General features: G+C 34.6%; 1 protein-coding gene across 2 annotated transcripts; it reads left to right on the top strand.

Moving 5' to 3' along the window:
• The first annotated feature begins 7964 nt into the window (after nt 1–7964).
• LOC127117447 (homoserine kinase) lies at nt 7965–14341 on the top strand. 2 transcript variants are annotated; one of them, XM_051047465.1, is made up of 2 exons: nt 7965–9246; nt 13996–14341. In XM_051047465.1, exon 1 carries the CDS (start codon nt 8092–8094, stop codon nt 9226–9228), a length of 1137 nt encoding a protein of 378 aa, XP_050903422.1. In that variant the 5' UTR covers nt 7965–8091; the 3' UTR covers nt 9229–9246; nt 13996–14341. The 2 variants fall into 2 exon arrangements, with proteins under 2 accessions (XP_050903422.1, XP_050903421.1); XM_051047464.1 differs by having other exon boundaries at nt 7965–9258.
• Nucleotides 14342–15433: the final 1092 nt, after the last annotated feature.

Here is a 15433-nt window from a genome sequence, read left to right as displayed (position 1 = left end):
TGGTGTGGACTTTGATATTCATTTGGTCCCAATGATTCTCTTCTTTTCCTTTCTTATTGAAACCGTCTGATTGGCACGCAAATAGATGAGAGAAGCAATTTCTTTAATTGAAACTTCAATTTGATTGAAACATCAAAGAAAAACTGAAGCAATATTATTATTACATATTGATTGACAAACCAATTTCCGCATAGTAGTAGTTGTTGGTGAGCAAAATCAAATTCCCTTTCAAGAAAATACAATTTAAAAGAAAAATTTCAAATAATTCTTTGAAGTGGTTGTTGGATAAGCTCTTTAGTTGACAGATGCATAATTTATTTTGTTTTCTTCTCCTTCGTTGCACCTATGTTTTGAACCTTTTCCATTTTTATGAGTGTTGCATTTACTTGGTTATCTAATGTGTGAGGTCTGTTTTGTGAAACATGTTAACTGTGCTAGCATGCGTGACGGCTGTAGTCCTCCAAGATTCCACCTCTCTTATGCATCATGACAATAAGAAATCAAAATTCATTTGGAGTCGGGATACCATCATGTGACTTTTGAGGTTGATAGCAAGGTAGTGGTGGACCACATTTATAACCAAACACAATTAATGAATTATATTTTACTATTGCTTTTTTAGTATTTTTTTCCAACTTGACCGTAACTTACGTGAGCGAATGATACGGCTCACCTCGAGTAAAGGCGACATCTTTTCCCGTGCGCTCCTTGTTTTTATTCTACCCAACTTATATCATTATTATAAATTAAGTACATTCAACCTTTTTTTATCAATGATAAAAGGTTACCATTACTAATACTTCTAGAGTAGTAGAATAAGTGCTAAGATATTTAATTTAAAAATATTCGTTTTAAAATTTTTATATTTCATTTTTTAAAAGTTAAAATATTATTTTTTTAATAATTTTTAAGCATCTCCATAAAATTCTAAAATTATACATCAATCAACCATTTAATTTTTTTTATAAAGAGGTAAAATAACAATATCCTAAATGTTATTTGAATTAATGCAACCATTTCTTTCACCATGACGTCAATTAGGATTAGTCATAACTTCACTTGTACACTCATACACAAAATCTAAAATAGACACAAAAAGGACATATGAAGTAGGAAGACAGTCATAATTTAAAACACAAGCATATTTAGGATTAAGATGATAAGATCAAATACCTTTTTGAAATGCTATTGGAAGGTTAAGTGCATGTGACGTAACTGAAGGAGCAGGAGATGGTGTTGATGGATCAATATCATCTCTAACTTCTGATGAACGGATACCCCCCGTCGTTGGTAGACATTCAATGAAAATGTAATGGGTGTGAGAATGATGGAATGAATATCTCGAGCATCTAAAGTACCAATCTCACCAGGTAGCATAGAGGTAGAGAAAGGTAATGAGGTTTCAAAGAATGGCATAGGAGGAAACGATGTATTTTTGAAGTTGGGGACAAAAATAATGATATCCTTTTTATATATATGAGTAGCCTAGAAAGATGTATTTGAGAGTTTTGGAAAAAAGTTTGTTTTTACCTGGACTGGGGTTATGAACAAAGCATGTAAAACCAAAGACGCAGAGATGAATGAGGTAGAGATCATATTGTGGGTTCAAGATATAGTATGGAATTTGATCTTGTAGGATCGATGAAGGCATTCAGTTGATAAGGTGACAAGATGTGAGAAGAGTGTCACCCTAAAAATGAGAACGGACATTATGGTGAAGTAAAAGAGTCTGTGCAATTTCAACTAAATAACAGTTCTTTCGTTCAGTGATACCATTTTATTGTGGTGTGTAAGCACATGATGATTGATGACTAATCTCCTATAATGTTAAAAAAGATTGAAACTGTGATGACATATATTCACGAGCATTATCAGTGCGCAAAAATGGAAGTGTCAAACTGTTTTTTAATTTCAGCATAAAATTCTTGAAATATATGGAAGACATCTAACATGTTTTCATCAAAAATAACAAAGTACATCGTGCAAAATCATCGATGAAGGTTATGAAGTAATAATATCCTAAAGTTGACTTAACATGTCTAGGATCCCAAATATCATGATGAACTAAAGTAAAAGATGATACAACACCTTTATTTACTCGTTGGTAATAGAGGTGATGAGTATGTTTGCCTAATTGACATGAATGACACTCAAATGATGAAAGCTTAAAAAATTAGGAATTAAAAGACCTGGTTTATTAAGGTCAGGGTGATCTGAACGTTGATGTGTAAGACTTTAAGAAGCAATAAAAGCACATTCCACCGATGGTGATAGATGATATAGTCATCCAGAATCACTCCCTATTCCAATCATCCGTCATGTACATCAATCACATACAATGAGATTTTGAGGACCTTAAGCGTTGCTAGAGCGGTGACGCGTGTGGTCCACACACGAAAGGAGAACTGACGCTTGAGGGAGCATGGGAATATAGGTGACAGCGAGATTTTGAGGACTTGTCAATTTGGAAGAGGCGATTCTGACGGTATAGTTATCTTGTCGAAAGGACGTCATGAGTGGCGGTAGTGCCGAATATGGCCGAAAAAGAGGCAGTATGGTGATGACTGGAATGCGTCACCCCGATTTTTTTCCATCGAAACACAGTGGGTCAATCAGGTAAAACACGACGAACAATTGAATCTTAAAAAGTTCTAGGTACCATATTGAAGTATAAAAGAGTAAAACATGTTTGAATAAACTCTGTGTTTTTAAAAGGCACTATGGAGATTGTATTATATACAGAGGGAATACAATTGATTATATGCTATAGTCGATCTGAGACTATTTTATATACAAATATTCTTAATAAACCCTAACATTCATCAAATCTTTAATTCGTTCATCTCCTTTTCAACATACTGTCGTTATTTTACCCAAAAAATCACCCTGAAACTCATTAAATATTCAACCCCTTCATCTGATTTCCTTTACACATTCAGCAATCTACCTAGATACATTCATAACTTTAAACCATATTATTTAAGTTTTCTAACAATCCTTCAAATGCTCATCTCAACGCCGTTTATTTTCTCACAAATAATAACCAATTCAGCAAAATCTTCTTATTTTTCGTATCATTCTGAAAGATATTCCCGGAAAACTTCTAAGACTTCACATTTTCTCATATCCATTTGTAACCCAAAAAACATTCATATATTCATCACCCAGATTCATCGATCCATAAACCAGATTCATCGATCCATAAACATTAATCACCCAGATCATCGATCCATAAACCTTCACAATAAACCCTAATGTTCTCCTTTCAAGTTCATGAACAATCAACTTCGTAAGAATGACGTCCATCAGCATAAATCAAGATGATAACACCATCAATAATCCACCTTCTCCTCATGCAATTCATGCACCCTAGTGACAACCCGGGTCTAACTATTGTGTCCCCTCCTCTGAATAATCAATTTTTTTACTCTTGGTCAAGATCCATAATAGTTTCTATGTGATCCTAAAACAAACTCATGTTTCTAGACAGAACCTTAACTTGACCTCCTAAAATCGACCGTTTATCTCTTGCTTTGGGCCATTGCGACACGATGGTCATGGCGTGGATGACCAATTCAATTACATAAAAAATTGCTCATAACATTATATGGGTGGATACCGTGCACATGATATGTGTTGAACTGGGTGAGCAATACCACCAATGGGACGTTTTTTGCATTGCAGTCAATCAAGAGGAGATATGTATCCTCAAGTAAGGTGACAAAAATATCACACAATACATTACCACTTTGAAAAAGCTATGGTAGGAACTCAAAAACTTCCGCCTTCTACCCATTTGTACTTGTAACCTTAAATGCTCTTGCGACCTCTTGCCCACTATAAAATCCTATAATGATTCTGATTATGTTATCATATTTCCAAAAGGCCTTAACGACCAATATTCTTGAGTTAGGTTGCGGATAATGTTGATGAGTCCTTTTCCCCAAGTCAACCAGGTCTTTTCTATGTTAATCTAACAAGAATGTTAATTCCTTGTCTTTGTCCCTGATGAAAAAATTTGCGCTAACTTCTACAAACCCAACAATCGGATTCGTCATCCTGATCAAACCAACAAAGTTTTATCTTATGGTCGTCGCAGAGGAAACAACAAGTTATGTAGCTACTGCAACAAACCAGGTCACACCATTGATGTATCCTTCAAGAAACATGACCTCCCACCTTATCTCAAGAAGCCTTATATCAATCAAACCACTGCCTCATTATAACACATAAATGAAAACCAAAAACCAACTCTAGAAGACCATCACAACCAACCAACCAACAAACTCTTTCACAGTTGAACAACATTAAGCTCTACTAGCTCTTCTTCAGTCACCAACTTCAGCCAGTTCAAACAACAATATTCAATAATTTCAAACTATGGTAAGCACATCCTCCAGTATTCTTCCTACACCTTTTCTGCTTAGTAGTAGCACTACCTAGATCTTAGATACAGGGGTCACATATCATGTGTGTCATTATCATCATCTGTTTCACACACTTACGAATATTCCCGCCATAGATGTAAAGCTTCATAATGGAAACACTATTACCACTAACCAATACATCATTATCAAACTTAATGAAGATTTTTACTTTCTAGATTTTTTGTATATTCCTCAGTTTTGCACCTATATCATTTCTATACCTAGGATAACTAATTCCCTTGACTATAGTGTTAACTTTAATGCCACCTCTTGCACTATGCAGGGAAATGTTACCCTGAAGATGATTGGTGAAACAAATCTTCATCAAAGATTATACTAACTCAGCTTTCCTATTACATATGTTCCCCCTAGAAACAATAAAATCAATAACATTACTCAATGTAATCTGTGGCATTATCGCTTAGGCTACCCTTCCCATTCTACTCTTACTGAAATAAATAAAGTTTTTCCTTTACATAATTTTTCTAAGTATATTACACCATGTGAACCCTGTTTATCTACCAATCACAAACAATTATCTTTTCAAAATAGTAAATCTCACTCTAATAATTGTTTTGATATGATACACATGGACATTTAGGGTCCTTACTGCACAACGTTTGTCTTAGGTTATAATTATTTTTTAATTGTTGTAGATGATCATAGTCGTTTTTGTTAGATTTATCTCATGCATGCCAAATATGAAACTATTTACCTTGCCGAATATTTTTTTCATTCATTAAAACTCTATTTTAAAAAATTATTAAAACCATTGGGACCGACAATGACCCTGAATTTATTTTAAAAGACTTTTACATAACAAATGGTATTCATCATCAAACTTTATGTGTTGATATCCCTCGATAAAATGGTATTGTTGAGAGAAAGCACCAGCACTTACTATATGTGGCAAAGGCCTTTTTAGAAAATATATAAAGTTTCTAATTTTTTTGGGCTCATCCTATCTCTCATGCTGTTTTTTAGTAAACGAATTACCTTCCAAATTTTTGCATAACAAGTATCCTTTTTATATTATGTATTACAATCATCCCATTTATTCTTCCCTTAAGGTCTTTGGTTATTTAGTTTATGCCACCTCTTCTAAATACAAAATAACCAAATTTAACTATAGGACTAGAAAATGTGTTTTCCTGGATCATGACTATGGTGTTAAAGGAGATGTTCTATTTGATTTTTAAAAAAAATCATCTCTCGAGACACCATATTTTTTGAATATATCTTTCCCCACACCAATAATACCACAAATTATCCAACTCATAACTCCAATCCTATGAATCCCAACATATTAATAGATTATTCTTTTGATTATATCACCACTATCTCTCACACAAATTCTATACCGAATACAAACACTCCTCATACCTCACCTCCTTCACATATAACTCATCATCCCATCCCTCATCCCATTGCTAATCCTGAACCTACTCAAGTCCCACCCACACGTAAACCCAACCAAACCTCAAGACCTCCAACATACCTTGAAGACTATCATTGTTGCTTCCTTCAAGGTAAAACTCCTTCCCAAATCAGCAATTCAAGTGTTATCCAATTCACTATTCAAACTATTTGTCTTATAACAACTTATCTGATTCTCATAGAATATATAATCTTAAGTTATCCACTATAAAGGACTCACCACTTATGTTCAAGCCATTAAGGACCCTAATTGGCAGCAAACCATTACTAATGAGATTGATTCCCTTAAAATTACAAAAACTTGGGACATTTTACCTCTCCCTTATAACAAAAAACTTGTTGACTGTAAATGGATATTCAAAATTAAATTCTTAGCCAATAAAACTATAAATAGGTACAAAGCTCGTTTAATAGCTAAGAGTTTCAATCAAACCAAAGATATTGATTATCTAGAAACCTTTAGCCCTGTTGTGAAGATGACCATTATCCGTCTTATTTTATCTTTGGGTGCCTCTAACAACTGATACCTTCAACAACTAGATATTAACACCACTTTTCTTCATGGTGACTTAGACGAGGATGTTTATGTGTAACTCCCTACAGGTCTAAAAGTCTCTAATAACAATAACCTAGTTTGTAAATTAAACCAATCGATACAGATTTAAAACAAGCAAGTAGGAAATAAAGTCAAAAACTCACTAACAACTTATCAATATCGATTACACTCGATCTAGGTCTGATTATTCTTTCTCCAGAAGAAAAATGATAACTATTTTACTATTGTTGGTATATGTAGTCGATTTACTTATTGTAGATACCCACTTGTAATTAAAGAGTATATATATATATATATATATATATATATATATATATATATATATATATATATATATATATATATATATATATATATATATATTGTGTGTGTGTGTGAAATGAATTGTATTTTTACATATCTAAGATGTATTTGTGTGATCCTAAGTTCGAGACTTTGGATGTCTATTTGTATGATCCCGAGTACAAGACTCTAGATTCTGTGTGAACTTACGAGGTACTCCGTCAAAGTTTATTGGACGTCACTAGGATTGTGCTCGACTATGGGCCGATTCCCATTCCCCTAAGTGAAAACCTGGTATGACCTAGATGTGTGGCCAATCCACCACGACCTCCGGAGTGACCAACTGCTAGAGGGGGTGGACCGTTATTGCGTCAGAATTCTATTATTATAGTTGGACGTAGAAAATATCTTCGTCAACATCCCCAACTTTCAATGGTGGATTAATTGCTTTAGTTAGACAAATAATATCATGACTAAATCACAAAACAGAATATGTATGAAGAACTTAAACATATGATTTATACGCTACATCTTTTACTCGTGCCACTCGTAGTTTTTTTTATCATATCTCTTTGTATTACTTGCATCATTATTATAAAATATATTTAACTTTTCTTTATCATTAATAAAAGGTAAACACTACTAATTCTTCTAAAATATAATAAGTGTTAATATGTTTAATTAAAAAAAATCGTTTCAAAATTTTTATATTTCATTTTTTTAAAAGTTAAAGTATTATCTTTTAATAGATTTTTTTTTTTAATTTTAAAACATATTTACAAAATCATAAAAATATACATAATCAAACTAATCTTACTTAACTAGAACTAATTAATCACTTGAGTTCAATTAAATAATTTAAGATTTTATTTATACAAACATTTCATAAAATGTTTGATTAATTTTGTAAAACACAATAATAATAATAATAATAATAATAATAATAATAATAATAATAATAATAATAATTTTCTCTTTCATCTTTCATTTAACTTTAAATATTATTATTCCTTTATGTGTTATATTTGACATTTTTAGATAAATTAAAAAATTATAATAAATAAATAAATGATATTAAATTATTTTTATCATTGATGTATTCAAAAAAATTAATATTACCGTACAAATAATTTCTATTGGTAGGTATGCAAGGACAATGGTGACATAAATTGAATATTTGAAAGGTAAATTTGGGCAGTAAATCAACACCGAAATATTTTAACTAGAAAAGATTCCTAGATAAAAAAAAGCCTTTGCATTACAATTTAAATTCTCGAAATGAATACCAAAATATTCGAAGTATAAAAGATTCCCTAGTATCTCTCTTCTAAAATAGTACTTAACAACCTACTAGTAATATCAAATCCTAAGAGGCGAAGAAAGACAACAATGGCGGCCACAACATGGCTCCCTACGTCTTCAGCCTCACTGAACTTGAAAGCCACCAAAACTAAACCTACCATGCCACCAACTCTCCGATTGATGTGCTACGCTCAGAAAATGACCTATGACGGTGAGCCGCGCGCTGTTTTTTCATCGGTAAAAACCTTTGCTCCGGCCACGGTGGCTAATCTAGGACCCGGCTTCGACTTCATGGGTTGTGCGGTGGATGGTATTGGGGACACAGTCTCAGCAAGAGTGGATCCAGATGTTCACCCCGGCGAGATATCTATCTCACATATTTCAGGTAAAACCCCAAACATTCACAAACTCAGTAAAAACCCTCTCTGGAACTGCTCTGGTATTGCCGCCATGGAAGCCATGAAAATGCTCGGCGTTCGATCTGTCGGTCTTTCCCTCTCCCTCGAGAAAGGTTTACCTTTAGGGAGCGGGTTGGGATCCAGTTCCGCCAGTGCAGCCGCCGCCGCCGTTGCCGTGAACGAGTTATTTGGGAAAAGATTGACCATGGACGAACTTGTTGTCGCATGCTTAAAATCCGAGGAGACGGTGTCCGGTTATCATGCAGACAATGTAGCGCCGTCAATCATGGGGGGATTTGTTCTGGTTAGGAATTACGAACCCTTGGAGTTGGTGCGGTTGAAGTTTCCTTCTGAAAAAGTGTTATATTTTGTACTGGTGACACCTGAATTTGAAGCCCCAACGAAGAAGATGAGATCTGCACTTCCTGTGGAAATAGGGATGGCGCATCATGTGTGGAATTGTAGCCAGGCAGGGGCTCTGGTGGCTGGAGTTTTACAGGGAGATTTGTTGATGTTGGGGAAAGCTTTGTCGTCGGATACAATTGTTGAACCGAAGCGTGCAGCGTTGATTCCTGGGATGGTTGCTGTCAAGAAGGCTGCTATTGATGCCGGAGCTTACGGATGCACGATCAGTGGTTCTGGACCTACTGCTGTTGCTGTCACGGATGATGAGGATAAGGGACGCTTCATTGGCCAACAGATGGTTCGGGCTTTTCAAAAGCATGGCAACTTGAAAGCTTCTGCTCATGTCAAGCAGCTTGATCGCCGCGGTGCTAGACTTCTTAGTGGCGTTCCAGCTAATTGTTTTGATTCAGTTTCGGTGTAGCTACTTTCGTGGTAGGAGGTGGGTGAGTAGGTAATTTCCGTCTCTATCCTACTCATAGTGGTGACCCTCGTATTTATATTTTAATACTATATAAGAAAGACAAAAGGGTCACAACCATCTACTTAATACTAAACCCTAGTAATATAATATTATAATATAACTTTTACTACTCCCCTAAAGTTGGAGCAAAAGGGTCACACCCATCTCCTTAATACTAAACCCTAGTAATATAATATTATAATATAATTTTTACTACTCCCCTAAAGTTGGAGCATATATATTAATTATGTTCAATTTATTATAAATGAAATCACTCTGCATTCCGTTCGATGTCTTTGTAAATAAATCTGCGAGTTGTTCTTCTGTCCTAACATAAGAAGTGGATATGAGATTTTTTTGAATCTTTTCTCTAGTGGATATGAGATTTTTTTTGAACCTTTTCTCTCTCTCTCTCTCTCTCTCTCTGATAAAATCACAGTCTACCTCAATGTGTTTTGTCCTTTTATGAAATGCCGAATTTGATGTAATATGTATGGAAGTCTGGTTATCACACTACAATTTCATAGGATAATTATTCTCAGATCCCATTTCATCCAAGATTTGTTTTACCCATATCAGTTTACAAGTTGTTTGAGCCATAACCATATATTATACTTCTCCATCTGATCTTGCTACTACATTTTATTTCTTACTTTTCCAAGATATCAAATTACCTCTTTAGTTAATCTTGCTACTACATTTTATTTCTTATTTTTCCAAGATATCAAATTACCTTTCCACTTAATCTTGCTGCTACAATTTATTTCTTATTTTCCCAAGATATCATATTACCCTTGAAGAATACACAATATTCTGTGGTAGACTTCCGATCCATTGGACATCCTGTCTAATCTGAATCAGAAAAAGCCTCCGCATGCACATGCCCATGATCTTGGTACACAATTCCCTTTCTCAGAGCTTTTTTCAGATACTTAACAATGTAGATTAGTGCTTTCCAATGAGTATTAATGGGGGAAGATATAAATTGACTTACAACACTTACAGGAAAAGCAATATCAGGTCTTGTAATAGTTTTAAGTAATTCAAATTTCCCATCAATCTTCTATACTTCTGTGGGTCTGAGAAAGGAACTCCATCCACTATCAGCTTAACTCTAGGCTACATAGGAGTCTCACATGGTTTGGATCTCATCATACTAGTTTCCACTCAATAAATCCATCCAGAACATATTTCCTTTCTTTGAATACATAACTTTGACGCCTAAGAAGTACTTCAAGACTCCCAAATTTTTGATCTGAAACTTGATTTGGAGGAAAACCTTCAATTTGTCAATTCCTTTGCTATCACTTCCTGTGATAACAATATCATCAACATATACCACAAGTAAGATATTCTCACAGTCGCGTTTATTAAAAAATACTCTATGATCACTCTGACATCATTTCATTCCAAATGTCAAAACCACTTCACTGAATCTTCTAAACCACGACTTGTCCATTTCTCTCTTGAGCAACAAAACCAGGTAGTTACTCTATATATACCTCCTCTTGTAAATCACCATGCAAGAAAACATTCTTCGCATCTAATTGACACAAGGGCTAGTGGTGTTTGGCAGTAAGAGATATAATAATACGAATAAATGAAAGTTTAGCCACGAGGGAAAAAGTATCAGTAGTCAACTCCATATGTTTGAGCATATCCTTTAGCACTAGTCGTGCTTTAAAGCGAGCCACAAAGCCATCTGGATTCATCTTGACATTATACATCCATTTGCATCCAATAGTTTGCTTGCCTGCAGGAAGAGAAAGTAAATTCCAAGTGTCATTAATAGCATTCCTCCTTCATGGTCTGTCTCCAACCATCATGATTAATAGCATTTATGCCAGCAACAAAGGATTAGAAGTAGATGGCAAAAGACAAGAAGACACATAAGAGAAAATAGGATAAGTACAAGTACATTTTCCTTTGCGTAAGACAATTGGAAGGCCATTTGCAGAATCTACAGGCATTGGAGGTGGTAGAGGTTGAGTTTCTTTTGGGATATCCTCTCTTGAAACTTGGGGACGGCGTGAATATGTTTGCTCAAAGAACTTGAAACCTGTTGCAATAGGAGTTGGAGGAATATAGTGGGTACTGGAATAAGTTAAGACAAAATCATCTGAGTCACATTGGCAAGGACGATTGGGACTCAACAAAAAAAGATGATCTTCAAACAATGAGACATCAGCGGACACCAGATAACAACCAAGATCTGGGGAAAAGCAACAGTGCCCCTTTTGGATACGACAGTAATCCAAAAATGCACACTTCAATGACTTTGGATACAACTTAGTTACCTGCGAACGAACATCAAACACAAAACATGTGCAACCAAATCTTTTGGGGGGTAAAGAAAATAAAGAATGAGAAGAAAACATGAAAGAATATGGAATAATACGTGCAATTAATTAAGTGGACAGTAATGAGTACTGCATTTGTCCAAAAAACTTTTGGAACTTTCATCTCAATCAATAAGGTTCGGGCAACTTCCATTAATTGCCTGTTTTTGCACTCAATAACTCCATTTTATTATGGAGCAACAATACAAGATGATTGGTGAATCGTGCCATTTTGATTCACGAAAGTATTAAATTGTGCAAAAAAATATTCTTTGGCATTATCACTTTGAGGAATGCAAACATGACAATTAAACTGAGTACAAATTTCAACACAAATTTCAAAATAGAGTAAATAACTCAGATCTGGATTTCATTAGATATAACAAAGTTGCTCGAAAATAGTCATCAACAAAAGTAACAAAATACTTACTAAGAACTCCTAAAGATGGATTTCCAAGCCGACAATGAAGCTGAAAAGGTGGCATGCTGCAAATTTTGGTAGTTGTTGATGCTTGTGAAAGTCCTTCTTCAAGCAAATACAACCTATTAGATACTCGTCCTCTACCAATACTCCTCTGTGTCAACAGATCCTGAAATACACAAGAGTCGGAAAAAAATGTCACAGAACAATTTAACGAATTAGTTATTTGACTAATTGAAAGAAGATTACAGGGAAACTAAGGTAAATATAAGACAAATGACAAAGATAAGGTAAAAATCAGGGTAGAACACCCGTTTCCTTTAACATGGACTTTGGAACCATCAACAAGGGTAAATGAAGAATGATTACTAGAATGACTAAAAGAGGAAAAGATATCTGAATCCCCTTTCATATGATCAGTGGCGGCATAATCAATAACCCAACGCCGAGAAGAAGAGGACAAATGTGGTTGTGGAGGAAGATGGAGATGGTTGTTGGAAAATCTGAAACTGTGTATATCTGTTAAAGTGAGGATTGACTTGTGCATGGGGACAGCGGTTTCAGTAGTGACCAAATTCTCCACAACCAAAGCACTGGGTTGAAGCCCCACAAACCACGACCACGACACCACTACTTCTTCTACCTCCATTATGAAAACCATCACGACCCTTAGATTGCGCAATTCAAGCTGAGCGGTTAGAGGAATCATTATAATAGTAAGGCGTGCTTCCATAGGATGCTTACATAACTCGAGAGAAAACATCAGTAACGTTATCAGATTTACCAAAAATAAATTTAAAAAATCCCAAAACTCTTTCGCAATCTTGCAGTGAGTAATAATCGATTGAACTTGTCTATCAACAAAATTTAAATGTCAAAATACGTTTATCCTCTGCATTCTATCTTGTTGTTGCCTTTGTTTCCTTTGGACATGTTTTTGTTAAATGTCCATCCTTTTCCATTCCTCTGAGACTAACTTCAACTAGATACTTCCACTCCACACAGTTCTCACCATCCATCAAGCTTGATGTCGGTGAGTTTTGTGGAAGTAGTAACAAACTCGGTAATGAGCTTATTAGAACTGTCTTCGACGCTATTTTCAATTTCCGTTGACATTGTTTAACCAACAACACAACAAATTTTTTGAATTTGAAACTGCACAAAAATACACTATATCAATATAGAACACCACCCACAAAAAATTTCCGACGGCGAACCCTAGTATGCTCGAGATAACCATGTAGAAAGAGAGAAAAATATGATAGTCTAATACCTTTCCTCAACCCTAGTACAATTACTTAACATGATAAGACTCCGTACATAAAAGTGATTATATGAATAGTCTAATACCTTTCCTCAAATTGGAGATTACTAAGATCTCAGCTTTTCACAAATATAAGTCAAGAAAAAGCTAGTTACAAATACATCCTTAGAGAAAAAAGTCAATTAAAGAACATAGAATTTCATTAGGCTTCCCAATAAAGGGCTCTCAAATAATGTTTGCGAAAAAAGAGCACTGCTAGAGACAGGGTTGGGATGAGAAAAGGCAAGTCTGTGCTGATGTTTACTAGGAATAGATGAGCATTCAGAACAGTCAACACTGTGGTTGAAAATGTTTATGGCTCTAGTTAATCCAAATTGGGTTATAACTGACGTGCACTATAGTTTTTACAAACTTGGGCCTACAACTAAAGTGTGTGTTTTATTCTTCTAAACTTCTAAACAGCTGCATAAAATGTTAAACTCACAGTAACAGCACTCAATATCCCAATATGATGAGCTCATGGTGATGAATGTGTCAACTCCACAGCTCCTCCGCACAAAGTCACAAACCAGAAAAAACCTGTCATAGCAAGTTTGCGACGAACTCAACATGGCGATGTGGTTATTATGAATTTATGGCTTTAATAAGATTTTATGACTGTATACGAATTGCTTTCGGTCATATGTTTATACTTTTTATTACAGGAGACAGATCTTGATGGAGCTGGAGACAACTATTTCTTTAGTTCTGGAGACCTGCCTCTCAATCCCCCATTAAAACAACGTCACCATGTGCCCGGAAGACCAGTGAATTCAGCTTTGATGATTCTGTTCAAATCACCCCACTTTTCAGCTCGGCCAGATCTCCGCAAAAGCCTAATGACCGGTTGAAAACATCTTTGACTTTTCAAGATTTGATTCAACGAATCTAGAAAGTCAAAATTCCCTTATAAAAAGAGAATGACGGGAGGATTTGATTGTAGTTTGTTTAAACTGTAACAATAAGAATATTATTATAATTCACATTTAGTGAGTTGTAGTTTGAATTTAATTTGTTTAATTAATTGCATAATTTCATCTCAACAAGGGTTAGTTTTTCAGGCTGATCTATTTTTCATTGGGGATTTCCAATCCCACCATGTGGTGGAAAATGATCTTACGAAAATTCGAAATTGTCCATCAAATTTCGGAGATCTATCTCTAAACGCACCACAAAGTGAATCACTTCATTTTGTAAAAAAAAATAGTTTGAAAATATATTTCTGGAATTTCAAAATACATTTTTGAAATTTTTGATATTTACAAAATTCTGCCAATAAAATCTGTGTGTTGTATCACTAATGCATTAGAGTTGTCCACAAGCAAGCATAGGTTTGAAAAGATTAGTAGCATCCATCGTTGATTCTTTCCCTTCGGCTTCTTCCACCTCCTTCGAAACAGACTTCAGTCTCTCTTCAAATTCTCCCCTATATTTAGTACCAGCAACTAATGCATCCATATCCAAAGCAATTAACCTAACATTAGCAAGATTACTAGGAACATCACCTCTAACAATCCTCTGAGCCAACCCTTCAATAGCATTTGTTTTTCCGCTTATAAATTCCACTTAAATATCTGGCTCAAAAATTTTTAAAATGTATTTTCGGATTATTTTTTTACAAAATTAAAGTATGATTCACTTATGCACCTATTTGATGACGCAACTCCGAAATATAGGAGTATTATTGTACTTTTACGCAGTGTACCAGTAATCTATAGGATGCAATAAGAAATTTATTTTTTATTTTTACAAAGAATGACATATATCACATAGAGTATGAGAGTTGTTTAGTGCACTCTATGAATTGTTTTGTCAGCATTGTGAAAAATAAAAAAATATCACTAGAATCTAAAATGCATTTATGAATGACTCCATTTACACACAATATTTTTGTTTTTGAGCCACGCCCCAAACTATGAGTGAATTTAATCTCAAAATATATTTCTGTAAATTTTACGAAGGTGTATTTTCAAAAGATACTGAGCCAGAGCCAAATGGAAAGATGTAAAAAAACTGAAACACCGATAACATTAATAACATAAAAAATGGAATATTACATAGCTAATTGTTAACATAAATCTAACATTACATTTCAACATTCAG

The sequence above is a fragment of the Lathyrus oleraceus genome, chromosome 2 (genome assembly GCF_024323335.1).
Source record: "Lathyrus oleraceus cultivar Zhongwan6 chromosome 2, CAAS_Psat_ZW6_1.0, whole genome shotgun sequence".
In the NCBI taxonomy this organism is placed as follows: Eukaryota; Viridiplantae; Streptophyta; class Magnoliopsida; order Fabales; family Fabaceae; genus Lathyrus; species Lathyrus oleraceus.
This window is presented reverse-complemented; position numbering and strand designations above follow the sequence as displayed.